This window comes from Triticum urartu, chromosome 1A (assembly GCF_056163025.1).
Source record: "Triticum urartu cultivar PI428250 chromosome 1A, HENAU_Tu73, whole genome shotgun sequence".
NCBI lineage: Eukaryota > Viridiplantae > Streptophyta > Magnoliopsida > Poales > Poaceae > Triticum > Triticum urartu.
In genome coordinates, this window is record NC_141873.1 from 528,183,477 (window position 1) to 528,205,348 (window position 21,872).

Sequence of the window (21,872 nt, forward strand, 5' to 3'; positions counted from 1 at the left end):
AAGCCAGCGCTGCCCGTCGCGCCAAACCAGACGATGGACGCGCTGCAAAGTAGTACTCCCTCCGTTCCCAAATATTTGTCTTTTTAGATATTCAAATAGAATACAACATACGGATGTATATAGACATATTTTAGAGTGTAGATTCATTTATTTTGCTTCGTATGCAGTCACTTGTTAAAATCTCTAGAAAGACAAATATTTGAGAACGGAGGAAGTAGTTTTTAGCGCGCTGCGTGTTGGGCGGCTGTTGGAGATGCTCTGATGCTGTCAAAGAGCTAGTAACCTAGTAGTAAGGTTTTCCTTTGTGAATCAAGGTTAAATTTTCTCAGTTTTGAAGAAAAGAAGGTTAAAATTACGAAAATCTGAAACTGAAGTTAGAAGATTCAGGAACCTGACATTGAAAGGTTTGATCCTGCCCAAAACTAACTGGTTCTGGGATAATAAAAGGTTCTACATGACTCGTAGAGATCGCGTGCGCTGGTAAATCTCAGCACAGTCGAGTCGATGCACCAAACCATGGGCAGATAAGGCGCGCGCCACTCCCACCACACGCAGGGCGTCCAAGAAAAACCCCATCGTCGGGCATGGGGACAGCAGTGCTGCCCGTCGCCCACAAGCTCTCGCTCGCCTCCCCCTTCCTCCCGCGCCACCGGCGGCCCTGCCGTCCCCCCGCCCAGCAGCACTGCCGGCGCCGGCGCCATGGGGCGGTGGTGGCCTACATGGAGCCGGACCCGAACTCGCCGGCGGCCATCCTGGGCCGCATCGTCGGGGCCCTCCCCGTGGTGGGCCTGGTGGCGCGCATCCTGAGCGACGACGGCGGCGTCGGCGGCGACACCGTCGACTTCGCCGAGTTCCGCCGCCGCGTCAGCAAGAAGTGCACCGTCATGGACTCCCAGGCCTTCTACGACTTCAACGACCGCCGCGGCAAGGTCCGTCTTCCTCTTCCTACATGCCCGGCTCCTTTCCAAACCGTGGCGGCGAATTGTTGATTTGCCGCGTGCGTGCGTGCGCAGGTGGGAGACCCCTTCTACGTCCTGCTCTGCTGCTGGCTGGCCGCCATTGGCGCCGGGCTGCTGAAAACGGAGGAGATCCTGGAAGGCGTGGCCCGGCTCCGCATGTCCAACGACATCGAGTACGAGGAGGAGACCTTCCTCGACATGATGAAGATTGCAAGGGAGGTAAATAAAGCACTCAAACATTCACCACATCAACTCACTCTTTGCAATTCCAGCGCCAATATTGGCCCCTGGCCCCTGAGCGGGCGGACGGCATGAACCGCGATGTGTGTGTGCAGAAACGGGCAAAGTCGAAGAGCCAGGCGCCGGTGATACCGATGGAGGCGCGGGCGGAGAAGGCGCTGGAGGCCATCTACGTGTGCTGCTTCGGGCAGGACATGGTGGAGCCGGAGGACGAGCGGCTGCTGTGCACCATGCTGAACGCGGTGTTCCCGTCGGTGGGGAGGCCGGCGGTGGAGAGGATGGTGTCCACCGTGGCCAAGGAGGTGGCCTCCGGCGAGAGGAGGGGCCCCGGCGCCAAGGTGGTGCCCAAGGAGGTGGCGCAGCGGCAGCTCAAGGACCTCGAGTTCCTCAAGCAGAACAAGCTGGACTCGATATGAGGAGGGGCTCCTTTTTTGGCAGGTAGATCCATGGAGAAATGAGAAGAGAATGAATTTTGATGTAGGCACGGTACGTAGGAGGAACCAGCTGCCATCGATCATACTGCTGCAAGCAACGCCATTTACAAGGTCGACTCCGTGCCTGCTATCTCCCTTATTGCGGTGTTCTTCAAGTGTGATGTGAGTGGCACTAGCGCATCAGAAGCTTGTAAGATAGCACAGGATTTGACTCGTGCTCCTTGAAAAGAATGTTACCGGTTGTGGCACATTCTCGATTACTAATGCATGTTAATGATGGCATTTGTAATTTGTCACTAGCAATTATGTTTGCTCAGACAGAAAAGGTAGAAAATCATTGCTAAATTAGTTATATGTGGCATGCACATTTGTGCATGAAGTTTTACATAATGTTGTGCTTGGTAGTATTATTATTTATACGAATTACTTGATTGAACATAATGTTGATTTAAACAATGGTTACGTGTATCCTTTAGGTGCATAAACAGTTTATGGCATCTCCTTGGCGTAGCCATTTCTCCCGCAAGGATTGTCTGGACTCCCCCAAACTCAGTCCATATGTGAGGAAGGAATGGAGTTATCCAGATTGTCCATCAGGCCAGTGGCCAGACAGTCGATCCTCACCCCCAAAGCCCCACCTCCGTAGCCACCTCTCCTCTCTTCCTCCTCACCCGCGCTTGATTCCCACCCCCAACACTGTTCTTCACTACCTGCCTCTCTTGTAGCCGTTCCCCATTGCGTCATCATTGTTCTTCGACGTAGCTCCTCCGGACGCGAACACCCGGAGCTATGAATGCCAATAGTTTGAGAAAATGCTCCCTAGACGGAGGTAATTTTTTACCCACTATGCATATGTAGGATCAATATTTATGATGCGAGGGCGCATTGTGGTGCATATTTAGGATAAATTCATGATGGGTATGATCAACAATATAATGGTCAAGTGCCTCCAACATTTGACATTGGTGATCAAGATTAGCTGATGTATGATGTTGGGGAACCGACTCAAACCAAAAAGGCAGCGAAGAGATACACCGCAAAGGAATATGTGTTGTTGTGCAATGCTTCGTTGTGAATTAGCATGTACCCTATATGCGTGGAACAGACAAAAACGGTTTGAAATATTTATCGAGAGTTCATGACCACTTCAATGAGTTTGACAACTACACACCGCATCAAATTGCAAGTGATCGCAATGACAGCTTGCTCACCCATAGATGATATGATATCCAAGAAACAGTTAATTGTTTTTTGGTGTGCATATATGCTCGTCTTACATGGGAGTCAGAAGCCATGCAACCTTTTGCTTTATTTACATTGATCATTTTTGGTTGCTTTATTTGTCACATAATGTTGACATGTGATTCATTTGGCAGTTACGCTCGGCGATGGCATTGTACCAACCAAATGAGAAGAGAAGTTTTACTCTATCCATCTAGTGTTGCTTTTCGTATGAGCTCCATGCATGGTTTATCAAAAATAAAAGTTTGGCAGGAAAAAAAAGTGAGCTCAACAAATTTTTGAGAGAGCAAAGCTCTGGCTGACAATGGGCTGAACGGCCATGACGGCCCATCAATCATGTGGGCCCCCTACACATGCTATCACGTGTTCCCGCTAAACACCGCTATGATCCACTATACTTGGCCATGGGCAGCTTGGCCCGGACAGCCCGAAAAAAGCCCGAGCCAGCCCGGTCCGACCTTGCCCATGGGGTGGCCCTAGGCTCAGATTTTGAGCACGATGGTTGGGCCGGGCTTGGGCTTGCTGTATTTGCAATTTAAGGAAGAGGCCCGAGGCCTAGCGGGCTTTTTGACTGATGGGCTGGGTTTGGGCCTGAAAACTAGTCCTGACAGCCGGGTCAGGTTGGGCCCGGGCCTAGATTTTCTGCTTGGGCTTTGTTAGGCCCGGCCCGAGCTATGCCCAGTAGATCCACCACCGGTCGAGCAAAACTTTCCTACGCGACACCCAAAAACAGGCAAAGATTAGTGGAGCCCGGCTCCGCGAGGCCGTGAACGGCGGTTGGCGTGGCGTGGCGTGGCGGCCGGGACGACGAGGCGACGGCGACGTGGGGCTTCCACGCGCCCCGTACTCCCTCCCAGCGATGCCGGTGCGGCGGCGGGCCCCGCGGCCGCAGGACACGGGGGTGGTGAAGAGGTACGCGGAGATGGGGATAGCGGCCGCGCTGTCGCGGCCGTGGGACTACCCGACGGCGTGCCGCGAGCTGGCCGAGCTCCTGCGCCACGGCTACGCGGGCCTCCCCAAGCCCGCCCAGGCCCTCGCCGCCGCCGACGTGCTCGTCGCGTTCCGCCTCCTCCCCGAGTAAGCCCCCCCTCCCGCGCCCCCCAGATGCGCGCGGTCCCGCCCGTCGAATTCCCCGCGCCCTCGCCTCGCGGGCCCGCCGGCCCGTACGATTCGCGACGGATTGCTGCGTGCTGAAATTCGGATTTGCCCCCTTGAGAATGTGCCCTGATGGACATTGCGTGCTAAATTGCTTAATTCGTACTGTTATTATGTTGGCCTCCAGAAGTATTTATGTGCCTAGATTTCGTTGAATCGCTCCGGCATTATCTTGGCAGGAGATACCCATGTCCGCTTTATATTCTGTCGATTCTTGGAATTTCAAGAAATTATGTGCCAGTGTCAACATTCGAGTACTTATGCAGCTTTCGTAACTGATGAATCCACAATCGTATGAAAAACAAAGGTCGGGTTGATACTTGATGGTCTGTTATTTTAGATGACATCGCATTGGCTTTTAAATTTGTCTGGTGCAAAATTGAATATTGATTCTACGCAAAGTTTGCCCAAGGAGATATGCACTTAGGTAGTTAGGTTGATATGTTATTGACATGCACAGTTTTCGTAGAATCAATATGTACAGGCTGAAAAAACAAAACACACCTCGATCATGAGAAGGGCCGAAGGAGGCTTAATAACAGGATGCCATAAAAATGGTTCAAAAACGACTGTGGCATGCTTTTGCACAATTACTCCGACCCCACACTCCCTCCCTAGAGCTAATCTGTCTTGTCCCACCAATTCTGTGGCAGAGCTTTTCGGGTATCATTATAGTTTAAAGCATGTTAAGTTGATAATCTTGTCACTCTGAATCCATTGCCTTGTATTATCCTTCCACAGGTTCACTGTGTCATGCTTGTGATCATATCAAGCGGTTTCTGCTTGACTTATTATATACTTACAGATATGTTTTTCATGTATCATAAAGATCAGTCATCTGTGTCGTCAAAATATGCATGGAATCAAGTGGGAAGTCTCCCATTAAACTTTATTCTTTTTTTGAAATACGTGTTTAGTTTTTGACTTAACTTAAAGCTTGCATGGTATTTCCACATGATAGTCTGTAGTAATCCATTGTTTCTTTCCCATAGTGTGCAGACAGAATATGCATTAGCGGCAGCCAATGGTCTTCTCCTAGCAGTAGAAACTTCCCTGCCAAAGCAAAAGAAGTCACAAGCTGTTTCAGAGTTCAAGTGTTCTGTTGTTTTACATAAAAGGCGGGCTAAAGTCCAACAAGAGCCTGGTATGTAGGGTATTCTCTGGTGTGCAAATGCATTGATGTCTTCCTGCTTAGCAAACTCAAGTCTTAGTTACACACATTAGATAAGTGTGGGGAACTACTGTGCCTTTTCAGCATTCATTATAAAATGTGTGCATTTATTACTCTAGGTTCTATGAAGTGACTCGACTATTATGTTTGAATGTTCTGCTAGGATGATAAAGTCCAGCTTAAATAAAAGCTGATGATTGTCGTCATGTTATATTTATACTAGAGGATACCCCGTGCGTTGCTGCGGGAATTGGTTGATGAGAATTTGGGTTAATAACATGAGAACCAAAATTAAAAATACATGTGACTTATTATATTTGATTATGTATAGTTGTAATGATACTTACTGAATATAAGTAGAATAATTAAATGGAAACACTTTCCATGCATGGTTGAATGTTGTGGTGGGTCTTTTCCCATGCATGATTGCATTGAGGTGGGCCTTATCCCATTCATAATTGTATGGTGAGGTGTTATGCTTGCATGTTGAGATAAATAAGTTAGGTATATAGGATACACTTTATGCCCTCCCTAGTTTTACATGTCTCGGTATAACAGTATACACTTTAATTTGCAGCTTCCTGTCAATATTTATGGGGTGAGCTTATAAATATATATTAATACACTAGTCATCGTGACATTTATTTTGAACCTCTTTGACAGACCCCCCAGACATACCAAATGATGTGCTTGTTCATATCTTTAGTTTTCTGGACACGCGTTCGTTGGTGGCTGCTAGTCTTGTTTGCTGGTATTTTTCTTCTCTCATACCCATATACTATTTCCAAACATATGCTAGTTCCTTTTGTTGACACTTGCATATTCCCTAGAAGGTCCTGGAATTCATCTGCAAACGACAACAAGCTGTGGAGAATGAACTACTCCCTTTTCTTTAGCACGTCCCATTTGCGCTCCAATAGCACGCTTGTCTCCAGTGGTGTACAGAATAGTCATGGTATTCTTGCACAGAATAATGTGGATCCAGTATTTGATGATCCCAATTTGAACTGGAAAGAGGTTTTCTACAAGAAGCATGCAGGTAGTGCTCCCATATGCTAGTATTATCAATGTAAATTACACTTGGCAACTTACAACATTCCCCTCTAAACATGTCTGAATTACCATTAATACAGAGCACATAAGCTGGAGTGCCGCATCAAATAGAGCAATATGCCAGCAATGCCGTTCAGTTCTCTGGCTGAGCAACTTGACGCGTGCTGCTCCTCACCATTGTCCTAAGAAAGGAAAAGATGAAATAAAACTAATGCCCCTGTTACCTTATGCAGTAAGTGCTTCTATCTTATGGTCAATACTTTGTATGATGGGTTTTTGCATACAATAATTCTGTTTTTTAATCACAATATATCCATTTCTCGATTGATCAGCCTTTTGGATGTAGTCCATGAGTCATTGTTATTTTTGTAACTTTTGCTCTGCACTTTCACTTGATATTCCATTGTACATTTGTCGGACTGATTTCACTCTTTCATCTACCAGGTTGCTTGTTACATATTAAAAGCTCAAGATCAACCATCTTCATCGTCTGACAGTAACGATTCAGATAGTGATTCTGAAATCAATGTGCCGAGGCGACTTTGGAATTCTCGTGTTTGAGTGAATTCGGTTGTATAGCTGTGTAAGCTAGTTTTGTTGTGCCATCCAAAATTCGGACGATTTTGGACACCAAGCATTCACGCTGTTGTAAATTCACCATGAAATGTTCAATGAGAACTTGTAAATTTAAAACGTTCTGCTCCTACACCCACCGTTGTGAGGGAGCCGCTAGGGATCAGATCCCTTCTTCCTATCAGACCAGTGCATGTCCGTAGGATGAGAAGTATGATGACCGTCAGATTTGGTAGTACAAACCCCACACATGGTTTGTTGGATTGCTTAATTAAAGGGTGCTTCCATTGGTTATGGGATTTTTGCACAAACTGTGTCTAATTAGTTTCCTGATAACTACTCGTGATTTGCTTCCAATAAGCAAATATATTTATATTTTCACAGATGCATTTTTGTGCAAGCAAACATCTTTTTTATGTTGTGATGTGCTTCCAAAAACAAATATGAAAAATAAATATTTTTGTAGATGCATTTTTTCATGGCAAGTTTGAATACAAGCATTACTTTTTATCAAAAGCAACCTTTCATGATTACTCCTTTATCGATGGAAACACCCTTTCACGTTGTCATGGAAACATTTTATCCAATCATATGACGAAAATCATTTTACTTTGTATCCATGCAAACATTATTTCTATGATACAGGAGCATCGTTTAGTTGCTTTGAAAACATTATTTGGTGTACCCAAAAAAAAATATTCACATTTGTAACATTTGCTTCGCCAAAGGATCATCTGGAAACAAAAATCAAGAATATACAAACAATATATCATTCTGTTTACAACAACAATACTAATTTCACTTATGCATAGTCAGGTTTGATGTATCTTTTCAGTTAACTAATCATAGGAGAGTTCCGCACACGTCACAAGTTCTTCGTCAACGAGGTAGCCTCTGATAAGAAGTGATGTCTGGTCCAACACACTCAACACTATGCATTGAGTTAACTAAGCATTGTGTTGGAAATGAAAACGTGCCCCTGAATCGGGTGGGGAAAATGTCTGTACATGGAAACGTAAGAAAGAAACAGTGAAGCTAATATTAGCAGTGGTTGAAACAAATATATTGCCGCAAGAAGCAAAATGCATGTCACTGAAAGAAGACTCGCCAGTATTGGTTAAATCACACACTTGGTCGAACCAAATATGTCTAGATAACAATAGAAACACACATTGGCAATGCTTGAAGCCAGGATTCACTTCGATGGAGTGCTCATATGCCCAAATGATTTTATATATTTCTCATGTTTTAGCGAGTCTTTGTTAATACCATCTTGATTTCTTGTAATTTCCAAGATGTTAATGCTGTACTTCTCCATCACAGGCTCAATACCCATGAGAAAGCGTTGAAATTCAAGGTGGTTTATACATACACAGGTCACAAGTGTTCCAACAAATTTAACTAGACGCTTCAGCACACAAACATGATAGACAAAACATTCATCCGAATCAACTGAAGCCTCACGAATGCATAGGCATATCAACACCAACAAACGATATAAACCCCACGAATGACACAGCACCCAAAAGAGCCACTTCATTGTGGATATGAACCCCAGGAATGACATAACACCAAAAAGAGCCACTTCATTCATTGTAGCAAGTCTACTAAGGTCACAAACATCACTGCCATATTACACCAACACAACTTGCAAGTGAGGATGCTACGTTAACCATAGCATTGGAAAGAGGATATTGAGCAAAAGCTGGCATGACTTTTTAAGTTCGTAGAAGTTGCACGTCACGACTACTGACCGTGCCAGAGGTTTTTGACCAGATAGTGGTATCTACTATCAACTACGGACATGGAATCACAACCATCCTTGAAAACCGACGAGTAGTGATCAACTTTGAAGATAAATCTGCGCAGGGTACTCTCTACCGTTCTAATGCTGCTTCTTATCCTTGGACGGGCCCTTGGGAATCTTGGACAGGCACTTCTCATCGAAGATGGCGTAGTACTTCTTCAGCTCAACCATGGCCTTCTCTCCAAAAGCATCGATCTTGTCCTCATACTTCTCGTACAGAACAGGCACGGTGTAAAGCACCATGAAGACTGCAAACAAGAAGGCATGATCAGTGAAACAATGCTAGGCAAGCTTATTGCACATATGTAAGTAACGAACTGTAGCAAGAAACCACATATACCTATGTAGAACAAGGTCAGGAAATTGCAGCAGCTGCCAAGAAAAGAGAGGATCCACAGGCCTGCAACCACCTGAGAACAAAGAGATGACACAATAAGCGACTGATCACATAAACATGGTTTCAGCAGTGAAGGCTAAAGGAAACAAAATCACACAATCAATCAACGTACAATCAAGAATTTCTTCAGGTCACGGCCTTGACCAATCGCCCTCAGGCTAGCAAAGCCCCTGTTGATCTCGTATCGCAGCGAGCGGGCAACATTGACAGCCAGGTCCTCAGGGATCTTCACCTCTGGAATGTTGGGAGGGCACCTGGAACACAATTGCAGGCAGTTGTTTACAACCACAAACTAGACCCATTGCTAAAACTATGTGTTAGGATCATTGTAATTGCAGACAGTTGTTTACAACCAAAAACTAGAGCCATTGCTAAAACTGTTATGATCATTGTGATCACACAGCGTTGTTCCAACTAGGCATTGCCATCTAGGAGTACAACTGATCTGGGTGCAAATAACAAGGGAAATTTGATGAAGCTCACTTGTTGACGAAGGCAGAGGCGTTGGACCAGAGGAAGAGGATGCCCAGGGTGAGGATGAAGCCGTGGCAGAGGAGGGTGAGGAGGTGGTACTCCAGGACCTCAAACAGCAGCCAGATGGCGGTGGCGCCGGCGAGCACCCCGCCAGAGATCTTCTTGTTCCTCCACAGGAAGAGGTCGGCAGCTGCAAGCATAACAACACATAAGCACAGCACATCAGATGCCCAGACCAACAAGCAATCTATCTACTCCTAGAAAACAAACAAAGCATCCCAGGGTTTAAGCTAGTACTAGTAGGATGCAGCACTAGTTTCGGCTGCTTCCTCTGCAAAGCAGCAGCATCGCACAATCACTTCAACCCAACCCAGGAACACAAGAAGCTGCAGGTACAAATAGTATTAATCTGATGCATGCTGCCCTGTTCACACCCTGCGGACGGGCAATGCCGCGGAAACTGGGCCCGGAAAATCGCAGATCGGGACGCTTCCTACACACACACACACACTAGTAATCAGCGAGACGTGTCTCGACGGACACGAGATCAATTTTCCACGGAGACCAGAGCAACCGCAGATTTCCTCCCTACACAACCACGGAGACGAGCCGTTGGGCACGCGGGCAAGCCCCGCGGGAGCGCGAGACGCCGATGCGGCCGCCGGATCTACGAAACCACGCGGCGGAAGCGAGGCGCGGGAGGGTTTAGGGTTCCGGGTGTTGGGGGGGACTCACGCTTGCCGCCGCCGAGGACGGAGTGGACGGGCTTCTCGCGGCCGAAGAGGCGGTAGATCTTGGCCTTGACGGACGACGAGGACCCCGACCTCCCCTCGTCGTCGGACGACGACGAGGAGGAGGACCCCCCGTGGAACTTCTCCGTGATCTTGTCCATCACCGACTCCTCCTTGCGCTCCGCCATGGATGCTTGGCTCGCTCGCTCGCCCGCCCGCCGCGACGCTTCTGTTCGGCAACGCCTTTTCTGCCTGCCGTCGCCGCTGGAATCTCGATCCCTCTCCCCTTTCCTTTCCCGTGCTTCGGGGCCGCGTGTTTTGTGACCCCGCGTGACGCGCCCCCGGCCGTCCATCTCGCCGCGGACGGCTCCGCGAGATCGCCCGCGCGTGGGGCCTACCGGACAGTGGGCGCGGGGGGTGCACGGGCCGTGTGCTGTTCGGCAGCAGCGGCCGCGACAGGGATGGAGGGGGGAGTCATTCCTGCCGTGGGGCCCACGCAGGTAATAATGAATGGGACGGATGGGTGGAGATCGCGAGGAGGGAACGGGCGGGTGATGGTGTGCGGGCGACGCGTGGCGGGGCCCTGGCATCCGTCGGCGGGGACGGGTCGCGGCTCGCATAGGCCGGAACCTTCTGGATGGACGCCGGCTCGGTCCGGTCCCGTCTTTTTGATGGGCTGGAGTGCACAGTTGCCGCAAGCGAAAGCCTTTTGAAATTTTCTCCGGAGAATTCCTTGCGCGAGCTTTTCGGGCGGTTCATGTTCAGCGTCGTGAGTAGCACGTCAGGATTGTTTTTTTTAGCATCAGTATAAACACAATCGCTCATATACACACGCATACACTCATCCCTATGAACGCACACACGCATACCCTACCCCTATGAGCACCTCCGAGAGACTGAGCCGGCATATCATCTTGCAGCAGCTGCCAAGAAAAGAAAGGATTCCGTGCTTTCACATGGTGGAACTAACAACTGAGGGCATATATAAATTGTTCTGGATGTACTCTCTCCGGTCCTTTTTACTCTGTATATTAGAATTCTCTAAAGTCAAACTTCATAAAGTTTGACCGTGTTTATATGAAAAAATATCAACATCTGTCATGCTAAAATTATACAATATGAAACTTAAGTCATGACACATCTATTGATATTGATTTCAGATTGTGAAGGTTGATATTTTTTTTTATAAAGTTGGTCAAACTTTACGAAGCTTGATTTCAGTCAAATCTTATATGCGAACTAAAAAGACCGAACGGAGTATGCATACAAAAACGCACAAGGCTCTAACCAAAAGACTTCCCTTTATTCTCGCTGTGACATTTTTATATTGCTCGTAACTTCCGAGCCGATATTTCGTTCCTAAAACTTTGCTTACATGTTTGGAATTGGGGGATGAGATCTTTAAAACAAGACTGATGCTAGGTGCATTTTGACTAGTTTGAGCTTACCTGTTCAGTCATATCACGGTTTATTTCTGTATTATTTCAGGATTTCCGGCGATGCGCATTCACTGGGAGACACGTTCTCGTCGACGACAGTGACTTCATAAATTTCAAGATGATATGCCGGCTCAGTCTTTCGGAGGTGCTCATATCGGTAGGGTGTGCGTTCATAAGGATGAGTGTATGCACGTGTATATGAGCGTTTGCGTCTGTACTGTGTTCAGAAAAATATTTAAAAAAGATTTCACTAAATAATTTCATTCATTTTAAAAAGTTGATTCTACTCAACCAAGAAAAACACTCATTTGAAGTAACCGATTCACTCATTTGAAAAATACAGATTTTGATAATTTCATAAATATTACATTGTTCCACTCTTTCAAAAAAATGATATTTACATTTCCCCACTATTTCATAACAGTGTTTTGACTATTTCAAAAGAGTCATTTTTATTATTTTGCTCATATAAAAAAGTTTCACTCATTTCAAATAACATATTTCACCAATTTAAAAAAAACTAATTTCACTTTTTGATTTCACTCATTTCAAAGAGGAATATCTCTATCTCTACTAGTAGTACTTAAAAAGAACATAACGCTCTCATTTCACCTTCCTTCCCACCACCCCTTCGTCCAACCGTTCATGTATATGATAATTAATCACCTTAATTTACTTACCTTCTGAACGAATTCCACTTTAATTTACTTACGATACTTCTAATCAAAATATAAGGTGATTCATGAGCAGAATTTGATGAACATTATTTACAAAATCGCATTATTATTGACAGATAAATCACAAGTTGACGTACTAGAATATTTATATCCCGTTGCACGCACGGGCATTGTTTTAGTTTCAAAGAAAAAACTAATTTCAGTCATTTCAAAAAAGTGGATTTCACTCATTTCAAAAGAATAGGCGTTTATGTGACTCTTTTGAACTAATCAAACTCACTCTTTCATTCTTTTAGGAAATATGAAAACCGAAAGAGATGACATAAACCTAACATCAAGGTGTGAAACTATTGTTCACTCATTTTCCAATAAAAAGTGATTAGCTCATTTTTAAAAAAAAACTGATTTTACTCAATTTAGAATACTGACTCAGTTTGGTAAAATAATATTACTCATTTTGAACCAGCTTCACATATATTGGTTCATTTCACATATTTCAATCTTTTTGTTATATTTTAAAAAATATCATATTCACACACCAAAGTACTCAGTTTCACAAAGAAAAAGAAATTTACAAACAGAGAGAGTGAAATATGTGGATTGAAACGTTAAAATTTAAATGTGTTTGAACTTTGAAATGTATCAAGGATTGGTTTTAAAGGTCTTGCTGCCAGGAGTTCAAATGTATATAAATTTTCAAGAAAATATTACAATTTAAGGGATATGAATGATTAAAACTGTCAAAGAGAAAATTTAAAGATTAATTTGTTGGATGAGAGATAAGAGAAAGAGATAATGTTTTGTACTTAAGTTAGAGAGAGAGAGAGAGAGATGAGGCCCACTGGTGGAGCTTGAGCCTAAAACATGTGAGGGGGGCCATGGGCTTGCGGAGGGCAAACATAGTTGTTTAGAGCTGCTTTTCAGTGAAAATAGGCCTAATACTAAGGGATATAGGCTTGTTTTCTTCTGAGCCGAGGGCCATGGCCCAGGTTGGCCCCCATGAAGCTCTGCCACTGATGAGGCCCATGCACGCCATGGAGTATTTGGACACGAGCACAAATGGACCTAGATGAACCGTAAATTCAAAACAAATAGTAAAAAATAAATAGAATTTTTGTGGCAAACATTGACAAAAGTTTGATTGCTTGCAAAATTTTATAATGGAATGACATTCGTGAAGTCATGGCAAAAAAAACATGCTCCAAAAGTGCTATTTTCAAAAGCACTTTAGAGTGTTGGTTTTGTTTTGTCACGAGTTCCATGAATGTCAATTCTTAATGAAACTTTGCAACTATTCAAAATATTTGCCAATGTTTGCGACCAAAAATTTTAGATTTTTAAAATTTTTGTTCTAATCTTTTTCTTCAGTATTACTGCTAATGCTAAGCTCATATGAGCTCAAGATTTTCCAGAACATGCATGCATCCTTTCTCTGGACATGGTGGGACCTAGGAAAGAAAAATAACAACATGCAAAATTAGGAACAGATTCGAATTAAGTAGAGGGCTAGAATACTTTACGGGGTGTCTTCACCTTATTGGCTCTTGGGATGCCGGTAGCTACGCACTGCTAGAAATGTCTTCGGGCCTCCGAGGGGCGAGGTATTTTTGGTAGGGGAGCAAGTGATATGGAGGGATTAGAGTATCTCCAACAGCTGATGTATTATAGGGATCTTGAAAAAAAACCAGGACACCAAAAATGGTTTTTGGGGCATAAGATTGATTTTTTTTGCCATAGCATAGGATGTAAAATAGGCACCAGACCATTTTCTGTCGTAGCAGATGCACCATAATTAACATGATCATTGCATATATTCAACAATTTGAACAACCAAATGTTCAAACGTAAACATGACTTTAAACTCAATCATGGTAGACTCACTATGAAAGTATTGTGATGGGCTCACTACTAAACACACACTACACGTCATCATCCTCGTGGATCGGGCTGCGGGGCGGTGCGACGGTGGCCGTGGTGGTTGAATTCGATAGCAACACCGACGAGTCAGTGGAAGCGGATGCGGTGTAGAAGGAGGAGTTTCATGTTGCTCTTGGGCTGCGTGGCTACGGTTTTTGTTTTGTGGCAGCCGTGCGGCTATGGTATATTGGCAACACGAGAGACCGAGATATACGGATGTCCTAAATCAAGAACATCTGTTGAAGCGCCGTTTTTGAATTCATATGCCCTAGAACACAGTTTTTCTATAGCTACTTTATTATACATCATCTGGTGAAGATGCTCTTAGCGGAGAGAATTGATTTATGCGGTTGAGATGTTTGAATCCGCCCGCTTTGCTTCTTTTATACTCCATATGGCTAGATAGATTCGATATCTTGTTCTATATAAAACGTGGTCAATCATATAGGAGTTTGACTATTTTTTGTTTATAATACTTGCATCTTATATGTTTGAAGAGTATCAAGATATGATCAGACCAAACAAGGGGCAGGTGATTTTATTGGGAAACAGAGCAGGTCAACGATATGCTGGCATGATTACCAGATCGGGTCAGGAGAAAGGGGGAATGGATCCAACAAGAACGGAAAATTAACCGGAGAGAAAACTCGAAACGGAGAAAGAGCCGCAAACATGCAGCCACACTCTGGACGGGAACACTCACACTCCTATCTGCAACTTCATCTCCGGATTCAGATAGAGCTGCTCTCCGTGTTCGTCAATTACCTACTCGCGCCATTGATCATCTCCTCGGAGAGCCTCCCCAATGCGGAGTACGAGGACCCTCCCTCGGCGACGGCCGTCCTGCACGCGCTCTTCATCTCCATGGCTTTCTCCCTCACCTTCCTCCCCTCCTCGGAGTCGCCGTCCATGAGCGCCCTCACGGCCCGCTCCAGCTCCGCCGCGTCGACCCAGTTGCTCCTCTTCCGGTCCACCTCCATGGCCAGGGCCACGCCCATGTATTCGACCAGCGTGAACGCGTTCAGGTGCTGCTCCGCGTAGCGCGGCCAGGGCACCATGGGCACCCCGAACCACAGGGCCTCCAGCGTCGAGTTCCACCCGCCGTGCGTCACGAAGCCCCCCACGGCGGCGTGCGCCAGTATCTCCTTCTGCGGCGCCCTCGTCGGCCACACCATGCCCTTCCCCTTCGTCCGCTCCAGGAACCCCTCCGGGAGCAGCTCCTCCAGGTCCGCGTCCGAGGGCCCCCGGCCGCCGCCCGCCGGCGGGCCGCGGAGGACCCACAGGAAGCGGTGCCCGCTGCGCTCCAGCCCGCGGGCTACCTCGTGCGCCTGCGGCGCGGCGGAGAACCCTCCGCTGCCGAAGCAGAGGAGCACCACCGACGCCGGAGGCTGCGCGTCCAGCCACACCACGCACTCGTGCGGCTGCTCCGCCGGCGGGCTCAGGGAGAGCACGGGGCCTAATGGGTAGACCGTCGGGGCGGGGACTCCGCGCGTGCACCGGCCGTCGGCGATGGCGGCGAGGACGCTCGCCTCCAGCTCGGCCGCCGTGTTGATGATGACGCCCTTGGCCTCCATGAAGCGCCTGCCGTGGTACACGAACCACGCGTAGTTCGGGTGCTTCTTGTCCATCACCGGCGACGGGAGGGCCGACGGCGGCACCGGCGGCAGCCCGGGCACGTCGACCGTGCCTTCCATCTCCTCGAACTCGACGGCCACCTCCTGATCAAGCGCCGGCAGGCGCAGGAAGAGCGCGTACATGGCGGCGCTGGCGGTGAAGTAGACGTAGGCCGGCACGGCGAGCTCGCGGGACACGTCGAGCATCGTGGTGCCGAAGAAGTCGACGACAAGCGCCGCCACCGGGCACGCCAGGCCGGAGACGGCCGCCCTCACGTGCGCCGCGTGGAGCTGCACGAACCGGGAGACGAACTCCTCGACGCCCACGTGGTCCGTCGGGGGCTCCACGGCGGGGAGGTGCTGGAAGCGGATGCCCAGGCCGGAGGCCTCCTCCCTCCGTATGTGGCCGGCGACCTCGGACCGGTAGCTCTCCGTCGGCGCCTGCATTACGAGCACCGTGAGCGACAGGGCGCCGCCGCTGCGGGCCAGCAGCCGCTTGCCGGCGTCGAGCATGGACATGAGGTGGCCGACGCCCCAGACGGGCAGCAGCACGACGGTCGGGGTTGCCATTGGCACGGTGGCGATCGGCGGATGATCAGGGGCGGAGCCAGAAAATTTTGGGGCTACAATTGTAGTTGTTGTGGATCTGCAGCAGCCTGCTTGCTGGCGGCGTGCGGCGGCCGAGGCGCCGAGTAAGAGGAGAGTCGATCAGGAGAGATGCGAATTGGAAAACGAACGGATGAGGGATTATGCGTTCGGCTGCGTGTGTTTTCTGTAGGCTAATCATGGTCTAGGCCTAGGAATGGACTAATCGACATTTGCTTATGGGCTTTTTGGGGCCTTTATTTAGCCATCCACGTGAGGCCCTTTATTTGATGGGGTCAGCGACCATTTTTTACTGGGTTCAAGCGATCAAATAAGTACCTACATGCACGTAGCAGGCAAATTCCGTTGGGTTCACTTAAACCCAACGCTTATAGGCTGGCTCCGCCGCTGCGGATGATGCTCGATCCTACTACTTGACTGGCATCAAATGTGGGAGGAGGTTGGGCCAAATGAGGGAATGATACGGTGGATATTGTATTTTATGAAGAGAAGATGCGGCGGATTTCCTTTTATTTTTCTGATGAATAGGTGCGGTGGCAAACGTGTGGGCATGTCATATCCGTGGTCGGTACAAGATCGCACTAAAATCGGCTGGACAATCGCCAGCGGCCGTTGCCGGGCCACGTGGTGGGATCGCCGCGTGGGACCGGTGGTAGCACAAAAAAGAAGAACCCCTCAAAACACACACACACACAAAGAGAAAAAAAATGTGTCAATCTAGGTCCGAGGGGGTGAGGTATAAGGGCATACGATGGTGGCATATGGATACATATGCCCCATGACAAAAAGTAATTTGAGGCATTTATATTAAATTTTTTTCTTCAATTCAAACTATCACTAGTGGGCCTCATTAGGAAATAGAAAATAAAGACTCCAGTACACATGCATCTCTACTTTTTACTCAAACTTTTTCAGTTTTTGTCACCGGACCATACTTTTTTTTCAAGCACCCGTCTTCTGGAGAGGATCCCGCTTTTCTATCCGAACCTACTTTACGTCATATCCGATCCTACATGGCATGCGATGCATCACCTTGAGGCTATGCATTGTACATGCCCTAACAGTGATTCACCTACTTTTTTTTATTACCCATGTATTGAATGATGTAACTCTGTCATTTTCACAACTAGTCAATGTGTACGTGCAATGCACGCTAATTTGGAAGTATATCAAGTGCATGTGGATATTAAGTAGGATATTATTTGCATGTTATTATGTAATTAGCACTATATTTGGCATGAAATTAAATGCACACTAAACATGTTGAGCACTCGACATTGAAGCAGTCTAGGTCGCTGGATTGACATGATTTGATGGCTCAGATTAATTGGATCTGCCTCTTTGAGTCTTTTTATATTGACTAGTAATAATGTACATGCAATGCACGCTTATATTAGATAAAATGTTAGTTGCACGTTATATTAGGTAAGATATATCTGTTGCATGTTGGTATTTGATAAGATATCAATTACTTTTTTTGTGGAAATGGTAGGATATTAATTACATGGCAGATTTCAAAGGATAGCGTTAAGTCAAAACGTGTTTATAACCAATGGCAGTTGTGAGTAATTATAGCGTTAAACGTGTTTGGTGCTCAACATTAGAGCGATTTGAACCGCTAGATAACATGATTTGACGGTCGAGATGGTTTGAATCTGCTCATTTGGTTCTTTTTATATTGGTATAGATGATGATATAGATGAAGTGCCAGGTGGCTTTTCCCTTAAAAAAGGTCCGAAGGGGTGACGCATAACGTGACTACAAACACGATGTCAATGGATTGAGAAATATGCATGCGCAAATTTTACAAAATCGTGGTATCTTTTTGACGAAATGCCATAATTCCACTCCATGCAGTCATGCTAGAACCTTCCTCCCTCCTGAATTATTTTTCTAACATTTGTGCAGATATGGATGTATCTAAACCAATACGTTTTAATGTTAGAGATACATTAATATTTATATAAATTTAAGACAAGTAATCTGAGACGGAGGTAATATTGCTTTGCACAAAAGATAAGAAACTTTTGTTATAGATACCCCGGTTGAGATTCTTTCACTTAAGTCACTGATATGATATGTTAGCCGACTTGACTTACACGAGAGGGTCTTTGCACTATTTTCTTCATATATCTTCATAATTTTTGAATTAATTGAGAATATATGGTATGTTCATATGAACTAGTATGTAGATAGCATCATCACGGTCCACGTTGCCATACATGTCAATGCACGCACCCCTGGTGCGCGTACTATGAATATGGCACAACTCGTGTGTGATCCATCATATCCTAGTTTCAAACCTCGAGAAGGCAATGGCCTTCCAGATATTGACCACGTGAGTACTTGTCTTGGCCATCGGGTGAATTCTGCGCACTGGAGAGCCTTGAGGACACGCCGGCTACACAAGCCATAGCCAAGTCGCTCGGGTGGCTCGTCACTCCTCCAACGCGTGCGAGTGGGGGGGGGGGGGGGGGGGGGGGGGGGGGGTGACCTGCAACCAAATTGGTGCGTCACCTCCATGATCGCCAGCCACGTTAGCCTCCACGGCTATCTCAACAGTTCCAATATAAACAAGCTCAGGTACCTGTCCAACCTTGACCTCAGCTTCAACGGGCTCACCGGTAGCTGTCTTGCCGGCGCCTCACCAGCACCTCGGCACCATCGATCTCAGCTCCAACTCTTTCTTCAAACTCCCTGTCGGCTTCTTCGTTGGCCAACCAACCCTTGAGGCAATAGTACTTGACAACAACAACAACAACATGTTGGGAGTAACATCAATGGTGTCTTGCCGGCGCCTCACCAGCACCTCGGCACCATCGATCTCAGCTCCAACTCTTTCTTCAAACTCCCTGTCGGCTTCTTCGTTGGCCAACCAACCCTTGAGGCAATAGTACTTGACAACAACAACAACAACATGTTGGGAGTAACATCAATGGATCAGCAGGACATAATCACCTGCTCTAGCCTGCAAAGCTTCTCGGCCGACAACGCATCCTGCAAAGCCTCTTCCCCAAAGAAAATGAGACTATCGTCCGCAAAGAGCAGATGGTTGACCCAGGGTGAGCGAGTACTCACCCTAAACCCTCTGTCTACCTGTGCACCACCATGATACTTCAGCAGCGATGTAAAACCCTCTGCACACAAGAGAAATAAATACGGTAATATGAGACCACCTTGCCGAAACCCCTTTGACGGAGTAAAAAATGGTAGGAGATCACCATTCACCCTGACGGAAAATCTGACCGATGTGACACATTTAAGCCCTAACCAGACAAAAGCCATGGTGAAACCAAGTTAACATGACGGATTCCAAATAATGCCACTCAACCCTATTGTATGCCTTCATCATATCAAGCTTGACCGCACAAACATAAGTTTCCCTTTCTTTGTTCTTTTCATCGCACGCACACTTTCATAAGCAATCAACACATTATCCGTGATAAAAAGCGACCGGGAACGAAGGCACTCTTTTCCTCACCAGTAAGATCATCCAAGCACACTCTAACCTTATTTGCAATGGCTTTCGCAACAATCTTATGTAACACAGGGCAAAGTGAGATAGGTCGATATTGTGAGATACAATGTGGGAATCGCACCTTTGGGATCAAAGTGATAGAAGTATCATTTGGCATCTCCCCGCCATTCAGAAAATCCAGAGTAGCCGGCACAATGTCATCTTTCAAGAGGTCCTAGTCCCGCTGATAAAAGCCCGCCGTAAATCCATCCACCCTCGGACCCTTCGAAGGGGCCATCTGGAACAGAGCTCACCTAACTTCTTCGCCGGTGGATGGCTTGTCAAGTTCCAGATTCATCGCCTCCGTGACCCGAGTAGGAACTGCATGTAATAACCCACTCATATCATAAAAACCCTGAGAGGTATACAAATCTTGATAGAAAGCTTGAACCTCCACTGCATCTTCTTCTGGTGCATCACAATTTGTACCATCAGCACATTCAAATTTATCAATCTTGTTCATTCGTTTGCGCTGAGCTGCTTGAGCATGAAAAATATATGTGTTTCTATCACCCTCCCGTAGCCAAGAGACTCGGGATCACTGTCGCATCCATATCTCCTCCTGTCGAAGAGCTTGACGTAGCTTTTCTATTGCCACCTTCTTCTCCTCCGACGGGCCACTCCTTACGGACTGCCCACGCAGCCACTCGAGGTGTTGCCAAATCAAACCCCTCGAACGTCTATGTACGCATCAACCCTCCTAAACACATCAACGGAGGAGATCTCTTCATATCCTTTCATAATAAAGGGTAGGATAATCTTTTGTTAAAAATATGTCGTCTGCGCTCTAAAATTAGACACGTTTCGCGAGTCCGCTAGTGTCGTCCCAGTAGTGTGTGTGCACAGAAGCGCGGACTAAAAATACAAAAAAATGTGCCCCTACTAGATATTGCACCTAGGACCTCCAGCGTTGTGTACTACTCAGTAGATAACCAGTAGAACCAATGAGCTTGGGGGGTACATATGAAGTGTGGTTTTTATCACCTAGAATAGAGCTGGCCAAACGGGCCGGCCTGACACTGCACGACCCGACCCATCGTAATCGTGTCTGGCCCGGCACGGCACGATTACTATACGGGCCATGCCGTGCCGGCCTGCGTGCTGCATCCTGCAGCCCCGACACAACCCAACTAGTAATCGGGTCGGCCCGCCAGCACGCCAGGCATGCTAGGCCGCATGCTGTTTGGCCTACTGGGCGTTTTTTAGGCACATTTTCACCTACAGGGCTAGTATTAGGCCATATAGAGGTATAAAAAAGGGCGTGCCGCATGCCGGACACGACCCGTTTAGCCCGTGCCATGCCTGGCCCATGGCGGGTTGTGCCGGCGTGCTCATGGGCCGGCCTGATTGGCCTGACCTGTTTGGCCAGCTATAGAACAGACTATAGCAGATCAAAACGGTACTGTACAACCGGTCCAGATATTGTAACTCATGTGTTTTTTATAGCACAAAGAAAAACAATGCATTTTTTCAATTTCTGAGATATTTTTTTTGAAACAGAAACATTTTCAAAACAAAATGTATTCCAAGATTTGAACTCCTATGGGAACACTGACATTTTTTCAAAGATGTGAGTGTTTTTATGAAAAAATAAAAACGTTTTTTATTTGTTTTTTTTTTCAAATTTAAGATTTTTTTCCAGAATTACTAAATTTTTTCTGAAAGTGTGTAATTTTCTTAAGAAAAACGATTTTTTTAAGTTTGAGAACATTTTCTTGAAAAAGAGAACAATTTTTGCGAATTTGCAAGCATTATTTGAAAACATATTTTCCGAAAATCCGAACATTTTTCAAATTTGCAAGCATTATTTGAAAACATTTTTTTTTTCAAATTTGCGAATATTTTCCACATTATTTAAATTTTCTGA

The 21,872-nt window shown here is 46.5% G+C and overlaps 4 protein-coding genes across 5 annotated transcripts; 2 read left to right on the forward strand and 2 right to left on the reverse strand.

Moving 5' to 3' along the window:
- Positions 1 to 471: 471 nt before the first annotated feature.
- Positions 472 to 1,918, forward strand: PDE329 (calcium homeostasis regulator). The gene is made up of 3 exons (XM_087528702.1): positions 472 to 929; positions 1,014 to 1,178; positions 1,295 to 1,918. Exons 1-3 carry the CDS (start codon positions 585 to 587, stop codon positions 1,613 to 1,615), a joined length of 831 nt encoding a protein of 276 aa, XP_087384828.1. The 5' UTR covers positions 472 to 584; the 3' UTR covers positions 1,616 to 1,918.
- Positions 1,919 to 3,588: 1,670 nt separating this feature from the next.
- LOC125528628 (F-box protein At5g52880) lies at positions 3,589 to 7,212 on the forward strand. 2 transcript variants are annotated; one of them, XM_048693073.2, is made up of 6 exons: positions 3,589 to 3,952; positions 5,023 to 5,174; positions 5,865 to 5,952; positions 6,035 to 6,240; positions 6,335 to 6,486; positions 6,699 to 7,212. In XM_048693073.2, the coding sequence occupies exons 1-6, from the start codon at positions 3,735 to 3,737 to the stop codon at positions 6,813 to 6,815; spliced, it is 933 nt and encodes a 310-aa protein (XP_048549030.2). In that variant the 5' UTR covers positions 3,589 to 3,734; the 3' UTR covers positions 6,816 to 7,212. The 2 variants fall into 2 exon arrangements, with proteins under 2 accessions (XP_048549030.2, XP_087384836.1); XM_087528710.1 differs by having other exon boundaries at positions 3,922 to 4,038.
- A 1,176-nt stretch (positions 7,213 to 8,388) lies between these two features.
- LOC125528629 (reticulon-like protein B1) lies at positions 8,389 to 10,544 on the reverse strand. Its single transcript, XM_048693074.2, has 5 exons — positions 10,241 to 10,544; positions 9,515 to 9,695; positions 9,144 to 9,285; positions 8,975 to 9,044; positions 8,389 to 8,882 (listed from the first exon to the last, which is right to left on the reverse strand). The coding sequence occupies exons 1-5, from the start codon at positions 10,422 to 10,424 to the stop codon at positions 8,713 to 8,715; spliced, it is 747 nt and encodes a 248-aa protein (XP_048549031.1). The 5' UTR covers positions 10,425 to 10,544; the 3' UTR covers positions 8,389 to 8,712.
- A 4,234-nt stretch (positions 10,545 to 14,778) lies between these two features.
- LOC125528630 (malvidin galactosylase UGT88C3) lies at positions 14,779 to 16,933 on the reverse strand. The gene has a single exon (XM_048693075.2). The coding sequence runs from the start codon at positions 16,450 to 16,452 to the stop codon at positions 15,031 to 15,033; it is 1,422 nt and encodes a 473-aa protein (XP_048549032.2). The 5' UTR covers positions 16,453 to 16,933; the 3' UTR covers positions 14,779 to 15,030.
- Between the last annotated feature and the right edge of the window lie 4,939 nt (positions 16,934 to 21,872).

Bases quoted from the DNA above. Each gene is read 5' to 3' on its own strand.
- PDE329 (XM_087528702.1), top strand. From the start codon at position 585: ATGGGGACAGCAGTGCTGCCCGTCGCCCACAAGCTCTCGCTCGCCTCC. The intron at 930-1,013 runs GTCCGTCTTCCT...GTGCGTGCGCAG, and splicing joins TCAACGACCGCCGCGGCAAG to GTGGGAGACCCCTTCTACGT. The intron at 1,179-1,294 runs GTAAATAAAGCA...GTGTGTGTGCAG, and splicing joins TGATGAAGATTGCAAGGGAG to AAACGGGCAAAGTCGAAGAG.
- LOC125528628 (XM_048693073.2), top strand. From the start codon at position 3,735: ATGCCGGTGCGGCGGCGGGCCCCGCGGCCGCAGGACACGGGGGTGGTG. The intron at 5,953-6,034 runs GTATTTTTCTTC...ATTCCCTAGAAG, and splicing joins GCTGCTAGTCTTGTTTGCTG to GTCCTGGAATTCATCTGCAA. The intron at 6,241-6,334 runs GTAGTGCTCCCA...CCATTAATACAG, and splicing joins TTTCTACAAGAAGCATGCAG to AGCACATAAGCTGGAGTGCC.
- LOC125528629 (XM_048693074.2), bottom strand. From the start codon at position 10,424: ATGGCGGAGCGCAAGGAGGAGTCGGTGATGGACAAGATCACGGAGAAG. The intron at 9,286-9,514 runs GTGAGCTTCATC...ATTGTGTTCCAG, and splicing joins GCCTCTGCCTTCGTCAACAA to GTGCCCTCCCAACATTCCAG. The intron at 8,883-8,974 runs GTATATGTGGTT...TCTTGTTTGCAG, and splicing joins CCTGACCTTGTTCTACATAG to TCTTCATGGTGCTTTACACC.
- LOC125528630 (XM_048693075.2), bottom strand. From the start codon at position 16,452: ATGGCAACCCCGACCGTCGTGCTGCTGCCCGTCTGGGGCGTCGGCCAC.